Source organism: Haplochromis burtoni, unplaced genomic scaffold (genome assembly GCF_018398535.1).
Source record: "Haplochromis burtoni strain Fernald_Lab_line unplaced genomic scaffold, NCSU_Asbu1 Contig_9, whole genome shotgun sequence".
Classification (NCBI taxonomy): Eukaryota; Metazoa; Chordata; class Actinopteri; order Cichliformes; family Cichlidae; genus Haplochromis; species Haplochromis burtoni.
In genome coordinates, this window is record NW_024582370.1 from 15257 (window position 1) to 25818 (window position 10562).

Consider the following 10562-nt stretch of genomic DNA (forward strand, 5'->3'; position numbering starts at 1 on the left):
AGCACAGCTGTCCTCTTACTTTAATGAAATGTGTGGGTGGCATCAAATTAAAATTGTCATAAAAGTGTGTTGTCTTTGTACTAGTTTCAGTTAAAAATACAATTTAAATTCTTTGGAAATCATTGCCTTTTGAGTAATTTATATTTTATACGGCATCCCCAAGGTTCTGTAAATGAGGCTGTAGACGATTTCAAATACTGCCTTTGAAATAAGATCTTGGCTTACACTGGTGAAACGCTGGCTCGCTCCTTGTGCTCTTTATCACCGTTTCATTTTATCTACACTGAGCAAAGCGGGTGGTTGGTCTGCTCTTTCCTCTTTTGGTGAAAATCCACATGAAGACAGACTTCTCTTTGGGGTCGCTGAACCCAAAAATGACATTCAAGATTTTTAAAAAAAGTCATAATCCAGAGTTACAAAGCTCAACTTTGATGGGATTAGATGAGAAATAATACATATCGGTCTTCAAGGGAACAGACAGAACAACACTCTTTTTTTTTTTTTGGTGACAGACATCTGTTGAAGCTCATCCAGTGTCCTCGTGTCTCTGCGGTCACCGTTACAACAGACTTCCCTGCTTTAATTTTTCCAGAAGATAAAGTAAATAAATCATCTGAAACACCAAGGAGGACAAAAGGTACAAACACCAAGTTTCCTAACCACATAGAGTACATATACTCAACAACTTCAAAAAAAAATGCCCGCTGAGTTTGGGGGAGAAAAAACGTCGACGGCTAGAAAGACTACTGAAAGCATACTGTTGTTCACACAGGAGGAAGGGATACAACGGGACAACAACGAGAGCGAGAGAAATGCAGAGAGAGCAGAGAGAAAGACAGAGTGAGGCAAAGAGAGAGAACGAGAGGACAGCTTCACTGGTTCTGCCAAACAATGGTCAAATATTACAAAATATTCTATTAACAATATTCACAAAGATCCCAGGCTCAGGACAGATTTGTGTCGGAAATTCTCAGCGAACGCCTTGTGCTTTTAATTGTGATGGTTTTGAATTAAAAATAGACTTTTTGGTTTCTACATCAGGGAAATCGAGATATTTGAGGTCCGTCAGGCTGGAAGAGCCGAAAAGTGGGAATGAACGGGGAACGTGGAGAAATTCAGAAAGCTAGAAAAAAACGAATAAATATCTTTAAACTCCAGCAGAACAGGCACATGTCGTGTAAAAGCCTTGTAGCTGAGAACTTTGGACAGAAATGTGTGTGCTGAACCCTTCAGAGTGGCAGCTAGTCAAATATACCACATACTGAGCCACAGAGACTTTCAGAAGAACTGAAACACAAGTTTTCAATCAGCTGAGGAACAAAGACACGCACACACACCTTCTATCCAAAAGATCACAATTCCTCTATCTAGCCCCCAAAAATAAAAAATAAATTCACACGCACCCATTCACAAATATGAAAATATGAAAACCATCAGAATCTTTTTGGAATTTTACTCAAATTGGAATAATATTGGAGCTGAAAAGGATTGGAGCCATATTTATCTATGGAGAGATTACAACTTCAGAAAACAAACGACGAGGCGGTGGGTTGATTACGTCTTATTATTGTTATTTCTTTGTTTCCCTTTGAGGTTTCCTTACATCTCCAGCTAAAAACGTCAAACTGAAGCGTAAATCATAAGAAAAGGTGCTTTGTGCACAGTGACACATGACTTACTCGGGGAGCTCACCACTGACACTTGGGAGACACTCACTCACTCACCCGCTTATCTAAAACGACTCCCTACAGGGGTTTCTCACTCTTTCACTCGCACGAACACGTACGCCAACCACTAACATGACGACACTGTATCTAAAAGCCATCCTCCGTCCACACGGGGAGTCCATGTCGTTACAGTACATGACCAGCAGAGGGCAGGCTCAACCAAGGCCAGACCAGGACTCTGAACGCTTTCTCTCCTCCGTCGTTCTGTCCTCTTCCGTCCCTCCGTCTGTCTCGATTAGTTTTTTTTCCTTTTAAATCTGTCTTTCTGTGTGACGCGCCTGCACTCTAGTCTTCACAGTGCGGACACCTTCACAACATTTTGGTGGGCGGGGCCTGCCGGCAGATGAGCGTCACCCTCCGGAGTCGTCACTGGGGGCGTGGGAATGCTGATGATTGCTGTGGTGATCTGGCTGCTCTGGCAGTTCAGAGGGGCTGGCTCATCTACGCGCATGTTCAGACTGGAGCGGCTGAAGGAAAATTTAAGAAAGACAAGCAAGGATTAGGACAATCCATAGAGAAATATTCCTTTTTGTGAAGATTAGTGCCGAGGACAGAGTGAGAAATCCTCCTCTCTCCTCTTGACCAAACAAACACCAGAAGTACTGAAAATCAACTTCCAGCCTTGCGTGTCTATACAACACTTTGTCAGAGCACAGGAGAAGCTATTTCAAGAGGATACTTATAATACTCTGTTTTCTGTGTAACAGGCAAATACTCCAAAACACTCAAGTTGCTCTCTTAGCCGGGGGAAAATGAGCACATCTCAAAAGACGTCTTAATCTCAAGAGTTTCACTTGAGCGGTCCAAGTGTATGAGATGGAACTGCTTTGGCTTTTTGTTACCCTGATCTCACCTGGTGCTGAGAGGCTGGATGTGGATGGTGCTGAGCTCCTGCAAGCCTTGTGGGTGCGTGTGAGTGTGCGTCAAAGGCTGCATGTGTGCTGGGGCACTGGCGTTCGGTAAAGGGGTGTGGTGCTTCTTGGTTCGCCGGGTGCAGCACGTCCCCGTCACACCGTCTTGACTGGAAAGGGAGGGGCTTCGGGACGGGTAATTCTGCAGCCCGCCTTCCAGGTAGCTCTGCTGGTAATACTGCTCGTCCACAAACTCGTGGTTCTACAAAGACACAAGACAGGGAGGGAGACGGCGAGACAGGGTGTCATAAACAATCTCATAAACAATCATGTGAAATTTACAGCATTTATATCTATGTACATGGCTTCATATATCCTGACATTTTCTGCTTTGTTGCCTAGATCAATAACTCAGAAAGTGTGATTATTTTTTATGTGAGTGTCCATGCTGTGTGTGTGTGCCAAGTATTACTCATGTCATGGGCACATAAATCTGATATGACCACATATAACCATAAAAAACAGATCCCTGTAACATAAATCGTTATATCTTAAGTTTAGGCTTAGGTTAGGGTCAGAGTAGCAGTAAGGGTAAGACAAATGGCAGGTTTGGTTAAAATTCTCCAGGAAATTAATATAAGCTAATGTCCTCTGAAGGCCCATTACAGCCTCACAGGTTAGCTCTGAATCATTTTTCCATCATCATATGAACAATGTATACTACTTTCACATGAAAGGGGTCACTCGGAGGCTGTGAACATACAGACCTATCAGTGGGCTGCAGTTCGCATCTGAGCAAAACACAGGTGAACACATCTACACTGGACTTAAGCGAGTGCAGACAAATGCCTTTAAATAGTGACAGCTTGTGTGTGAGTCATGCTTGTGAAACAGAGAGCGCATCTATACGGACATACAGGCATGTCGAGGGTGTATCGTAAGTGCAACACAAAGCACTGGATATCACGCTTTGGTTAGCAGTACTTGGACATAAAAATACTGTCGATCTACACATTACGCCAAGCTGTCAGTTTTTTTCACCTAATGAACCCCAGATACAAAGAAATCTATAGATGACGGCACAATTTCGAGTTGTATACAGACAGAGCCTCCTCAGCTCTGTGAAACAGGAACTAAGATATTATTATGACAAAGAGCTCGAGTATGAGAACACTCACTGTGGTTTTCTCCAAGCAGTGCAGCAGGTGGTGATGCTGGCTCTCTAAAAGAGAGGTAGACTTGCTTAAGCGTTTCTCATCCTCAGTGGAACCCTGAAACACACACACACAAATACAAAAATAAATGTTATGCTATGCTTCCTTGCAGAGAGACAATAATCAGCTGTGGGAGGTGTACGACCAACGGCTGCCTCAGTACCTGATCCGAAAGGTTCATCTTGTATGGAAGTTGCTTGAGAAGAAGACAAAGGGAGAACACACACACAGAGTTTACTAGTGTTTATAGTTCAGTACTCAGAACAGGCTGCTGTCAGGGTCCCAGTCATGCCAATCAGTGGAACATTACTATTCAGACCCAGAGAGGCATTTCTTTTAACATCAGCTGAGCCGGCGCATTGATCTGTGCTGGAATGGAGATGCAACTCGATGCTAATAGATATACAGTATATACAACTGATATAAAAATTTCCATTGTGACATTTCCCCTCCTTTGGTGCTGTTACGAAGCCTTGCAACAGGCGACTCATAATGACTTGTTTTTCATATCCCCCATTTCTGTGTCTGTGTTTACTTGTCTGCGAGTAGGTGCTATTTCTAGTGCTGCAGTTTGGAGGTGAGTCAGAGAATAAGCGGTCTTTCGAGTCTCGGGGAAACTCGCAGATCTCTTAACAAAGTAAAGAGAGCAAGATAAGCAGTTCATTTGCTTATGTGTTCTTTAGTTACAGTGAGAATAAATGTTCAAATGTTCTGTTTGTTTTCTTCATGTACAACTTTTTCTAAGGTAGCATTTGGAGTTTTTCTGTCTATATAAGGATTTTGAATTCTATTTATCCATGCTGTATGAGGAGCCACTACCCAGAAAACACAGATTTATTTATTTTATTGGCAAAACTATTCTGCATAATAGCCTCAGCTTGCGCCTGGGAACACGTTCTCTTCAGTATGTTGCCGAATGCTCTGATTGCACTTGTCAGAATTACGGCGGTGTTTCGCATGCAGACTTTCAATACGTTGCATCAGTTTTCTTCCTAGCAGAATCTGTAATTCAGCCGTTTATAAAAAAACAAAGCCCCAAAAAAAGCATTGCCCTGATCCTGCATGCTCCACAGCACCGCCGAGAGGCAAGTGAAACGCCATGTTTGGAAGATTTGTAGTAGCAATTTTCTGTTTGTTAAGTGGCTGGCTGGCGGTGTAAGCAGAGGTTTCTGTGCTGAGAGGGTACTTTCTTGCGCTGATGACACCGCGCACCTGTGCTCGCGCTGCTTATCTGTACCTAACACAGCAGTAAAACACAGGTGTTTAGGTCGAGCTATTTCTGCCCTTCTCTATACATGCGACTCAAAGCCCATATCAGCAGTCTGTCTGGAGGCGGCTATGGCTCACCACCCAGGTGGCCACCATACTGTAGAGTGGAAACAGCTTGACACGCTGGGTGACAAAACACAATGTTTTGCTGCGCATGGTACTGTATGTACTGTTGGTAAATAGCCTCAGTACAATTAAACCCATGTTTGACAGCAATTAAAATTATTGAGCTGGCACAGATCTTTAGCTTTGCTGACTTTAGGCATAAGCAGTCTATTAGCACTTTAATTGGTGCCATTTCAAAATCCATTCTGGCATGTGAGATGATACAAGAAAATATTTAAAACCTAATGAAAGCTTCATTTATCTGTTTTCTTGCAGTGTTATTTAACAGAGAAGTCAATTACTTTTTTCAATTACTTATTTTTCCCTCTGGCGATTGGTTTAGTAGTAAGGTGGTAAGAAAACCACCCCAAACAATAATCTTCTTATTTTTTCTTTTTTTTTGTAAATTTTGAAACTGGACAGGACAGTCTAATGAGGCAGGAAAAATGTTACAGGCAATCAAGTCATAAAAAATATCAAAATATCGTCTCAGAGCTCTGGTTTCTGTTAACACTGTTTAAGAAAAGTGTTGGGAAACCTTCAGTAAAGCAGATTTATCCATCAGTGTTAAATGTGCAGGCAAGCTGTATTCAGGGCCATATGTACTCATGTACAGTGCTGCTAAAAGCTATTTGCCCACTTACTGGTTCCTTATTTATATTTATTACACTTCCATGTTTCAGATCGTCAAACAAACGATGCTATTAGAGAAAGGTAACGCGAGTAAATACAAAATGCAGTTTTTAAAGGATGTTTTTGTTTGTTATTGGAAACTTGAACTTACCTGGCCCTGTGTGAAAAAGCAATTGCCACTTCTTGTTAAATCATGAATTAACTGTGATTAACCACAATTTTTGGAAAGCTTCAATTTCACTAACCACAGCCAGGCCTGATGTCATGGTTCTCCAGATCTGGAGAGGTCGTGGTGTGTGTGTTTTTTGTCATCGCCTCTCCCACCAGGGCGGAACTAGACCTTGATTCCCCGCCTCTGAACCCGCCCTGAACACACACCTGTGGCTCATTCGCACTGATCCTAGCAGACGACTTAAGATGGCAAGAGAGGCTGCTTCCTCGCTGCATCGTCACATTACCTAGTGTCAGTGTGGCCTATTCCTTGTGATCACCTAGAGGGTCCTCCTAATGTTGGTTTTCTCTGTGCACAGGCCTTCTAGATTCCCTGCCGTCTGGATTTCTTGGAGTGGACATTCAGAGTGAGTTGCGGATTAAGTTGAAGAGGAGCGTATGTACCCCGCCTTGGACATTCCCCTCGGACCCCCCTGCACCCCCTGGAGCCCCGTGTTATCTGTCTCACTATATATATGTAGATATTCTCACTTGGTGCCACACTGTAAATAAACCCTCACCTTCTCTCTGAATTTCAGAGTCCTGCGAGTGAGTCCTCTGCCTAATAATCTGTGACACCTGATTACTGTCAGACAGGTTTAATTGAGAAACCACTTAAAATACAAATCTATCTGAGGAAGTGAAGTAGGCTAAACGATTTTTCCTTAGTTCATACAACTAACTAAAGAAGAGATGAGAAACAAAGTCATTGACATCTATCAGTCTGGAAAGGGTTGTAAAGCCATTTCTAAGGCTTTAGGACTTCAGTGAACCACGATGAGAGCCATTATCCATAAATGGAGAGAATGTGGAACACTGGTGAACTTTCCCAGGAGTGGTCTACCAAAATTATTCCCAGAGCACATTAATGGTTCATCCAGGAGGACACAAAGAACCCACAAGAGCATATAAAGAACTGAGTTCATGATCCAACACTAAGAAAGAGACAATAACAACCAGCTATTGGGTTTAGGAGGCAAATACAGATGACTTTTTTCCTTGCATTTTATATTTACTGGTGTTATCTTTGTCTAATATTAAAATTTATTTGATGATCTGAAACACAACCAAGTGGGACAAATATGCAAAAAGATAAGGAATCAGGAGGGGGGGGTGCAAATCCTTCTTCACAGCACTGTGTAAGAGTGACATACATGACAGCAAATAGCATCGCAGTCACCCCTCTTCTATTCAGGCATGAATGTAAATTAGTTGCGTTATTTCTGCTACAGCTTGTGCACTGCTGGTACCATCCCGGTTTCCACCATTGCCACTGAAGAGAGACAAAGCAACAGAGACACAGAAAGTGAGCGAGCGGGTGGAAGAAGCACTTGTTTTTGTTCTGTGTCAGCCTCGGGCCACTGTAGTGCTTATGAACCGCAACATTTTTGTGAGGCATGGAACATCCTTGAGTTGTGTTTACTTTTCCTGCTGCATTGCCCGAAGCTTGTTCCTCAGCTGGGCAGCTGGGCTCAGAGATGCTCGCATTAGAAGTGCCGCTTATAGAATGAGACCACAGATAGCTGCTCTGATGGGATGCTGGCGTAATTAAAAAACAGACAAGGAGGGCTTGTATCTCATGACTTAGTTACCGCAGAGGTCAGGCTTTTTGTCTTGTCAGTTAAAAACACAACACAACACAACAAATGCAAGCGTGTCAGACCACAATGCAACAGCGAGGGAGGTGTCTGTGCTTTAAAGGCGAGTCTTACCGTGAGCTCTAGAGCTTCATTAAACAGGCCATTACGTTTGCTGTGTAGGAAGGCATTGGAGCTTCCTGTCTTGGATATTCGTATCCTGGCCAAACGGGCTTTCTACAAAAACAGAGAGAGAAAGAAGAGTAACCAGATGTTGGCGAGTGTCTATACCATAACAAGTCTCTGAATGGCATCATCCTGTCACCCATTGCGGTTGAGCTTCAACACTTTTGCATGCTTGATATTTTAGTTATAGATCAAATCATGCTCTACTAAAACATGCACTCTCATCTCCTGTGATGAATTCACTCTGATCTCCAGTGATACTTATGAATGATTTATAGTGACTACACGATTACACATTCCTTGGATTGAAAGTCAGTTATGGTGGGAGCCTGGAGCGGAGCAGGTAAATTCTGGATGAATTAAGCAGCTAAGTGTCATTCTGTATTTAAAGTGGAGAATTCAATTTATCGGGCTGCTTTTGTGCCGCTGTGTTAGCAGTTTTGCATTAAAAAAAGGCAAACAAACCAAGAAAGTGTCCATTCCCATAGCGCGCCGCATCTTTACTCCTGAGCCACTGTATTAGGTGTCGGCTTAAATGCATCTTCAGTTACCCTACTCATGCATCATAGTTAGCGCAAAGTCCACTGTCTCTTTCACGCTTTTTTCCACCCAAGTTGTCAAATAACTTGCGTTAGACAGTCAGCTTGAGACGAAAACAACAACAAGAAGAGATGCAATACACGGAGGAGCAGATATACTGTGGTGCTTGCAGGGAGTTCTTGCACAGCTTTGACACAGAGGAGAAATTCTACTCCAACATAATGATTTTTGATGTACTGTGTCTCTGTGTGTGTTTGTGTGCAAACATGTCCAAGTGCACTTCAGGTTGTGTATCCAGGGGTATGAGAAAATATGAGTGTCAGTAAATCTCTCAGTTACCAGAACAACTGCTTTTACTGAACAGTGTAATGTGAGTCACTCACTCCTCTAAGGTCTTCCATTTTCACATAAAAGCCAGGAGTTGGGTTTAAAACTCGGTGTGGCTACAAAGAGCATGCTTTCGGTTGTATTACTTTCCTGCATTTTAAAGCAAAATGATGGATTCATCGAAGAGAAATTCTTCGAAGGATACTGCGAGCTGTTTAAGTGAAGAGCTCGTTTTGTCGGGGGGCTTACGCACCGCTGGGGGATTAATCAAGTATGCGGATGTATGTTTGCTTATCGCTGTGCGCTTATGCATGCACGTCTCGTCTTCATAGGTGAATTTCCATACATATACATGCAAACCTTATACTGTGGAGCAGCAGCAGGAATACCTGGCTCGGTAAGAGGATGCTAATGAATGGTAATTTAAGCTCATCCCCAGACTTTAGTTTCATTTAAAACACAGTAATGTATTTTTGACCTGCAGAAAGCTCATGCTGTGATTTGGCAATCTAAAACGAGGCAAGGGTAAAAAAACATGTGGGAGTGCACGTGAACACACACACGCAAAGCAACCAACCTGCACTTTGGCATCTATAGCACAACTCCTTTTAAACGGTTTATTTTCTCCTGTTCTCCTTCATGATTATCTTCCTCTCGCTTTCTCTCTGTCATCCTTCTTCCGGCTCTCCTTGACAAGTTTTCCTCACTCTCTTTGTGCCCTCTCTGTACATCTGTGCTGGCACAGCATTCCCACGGGCCTTTAGAATAACCCTTCTTTATGTTCAGGTATTGTACTTTGCCAGTGGTATCGTCTCTCTAGGGTGACCATGCAAACCGAAGGCCTGATATTGTGGCAGTGGTTGCCAGGCGCTGCAGGGCTAATAGAGGGGATGTTGAGAGCTTGTCCAGCTAGATTGAATCTGCTTTTTCAGGCCCCTGATAGATTCCCAGGGCCTCTGGGACCTGGGCACTTGTGTCTAGGCTCATCTGTGCTTTCAGGTAGAGTCAGGGCACAACAGATTGAGACTGAATTGCTGTTGAAGCACCACTGAGAACACAGAGTGCAAAAAAGGCAATGGATAGAGTGTCCTCGTTAACACCAGCATATTGCAACGTCGAGTATTAAATAGCCCAAGGTATCAGCTTTGCACAGAAACATAGACATTCACACCATAAATACACTACAATGTTTAGTGAAATGAACGAGAATAAACTCCGTTTTTAAACATGAATTTCGCTGACAGTGAAAATACTTTGGAACACAGGGTCACACAAACAACATCTTTCAATGCAAAACATGACTGTCTGCTGTTACAATTGAATGATAGGTCCCTGATTACCATTATAACATGCACCATTGGTAAATAAATAATGGTCTCAGGAGGGTCTGAACTCATGCAGTCTGTCTCATGAAGAGATTACTGGAATTTTAGAGCCCTTGTTTGAAGAATTATCCATGAACCTGCAGGAAGTGTTAGAAGTTTAGCTCTGTGGCCTAAGATGCTAATTCCAAGACACGACTCTGCCTATTTCTAATGGCTGCATGGTTCCTGAAATTTCTTTTTATTTTCTTCATTGTTAGCTGGAGGGCCATGTCAATGTCTGTAGGAGTGACCAGCCTAGTGACACAGTTTGCAAGCCACAGAGGGACAATTGTTAGCGTTGGTAGCAAAAGCAAGGACCAAACTCTGTCTAAACAGATGCAGATACACATACATGGTGGCTAATGTGCAGTAACTGACATGCTACCTAGTCCCGAACACAGCCTCAGGGCTGTGTGTCGGACAGGGTCGTCTCCAGTACGGGGGCCCCACAGGGAACGGTTCTGGCTCCGTTCCTCTTCACCATCTACACTGCAGACTTCTCCCACAATTCCACCCAGTGCTTCCTGCAGAAGTTCTCTGATGACTCTGCAATAGTCGG

The 10562-nt window shown here is 43.1% G+C and overlaps 1 protein-coding gene across 4 annotated transcripts in view; it reads right to left on the reverse strand.

The window, feature by feature from the left end:
- Positions 1-272: 272 nt before the first annotated feature.
- The window catches only part of kcnd3 (potassium voltage-gated channel, Shal-related subfamily, member 3), a 115587-nt gene continuing 105297 nt past the window's right edge, over positions 273-10562 (reverse strand). For 3 of the 4 annotated variants that reach the window (XM_042227443.1, XM_005914617.2, XM_005914618.2), the window contains exons 5-9: positions 7722-7823; positions 3956-3988; positions 3757-3849; positions 2581-2840; positions 273-2194 (exon numbers count right to left, since the gene is read on the reverse strand). In XM_042227443.1, coding sequence (XP_042083377.1) covers positions 2020-2194; positions 2581-2840; positions 3757-3849; positions 3956-3988; positions 7722-7823 — 663 coding nt within the window. In that variant the 3' untranslated portion in view covers positions 273-2019. The remainder of the gene's footprint in view (positions 2195-2580; positions 2841-3756; positions 3850-3955; positions 3989-7721; positions 7824-10562) is intronic. The other variant, XM_042227445.1, reaches the window with a different exon arrangement.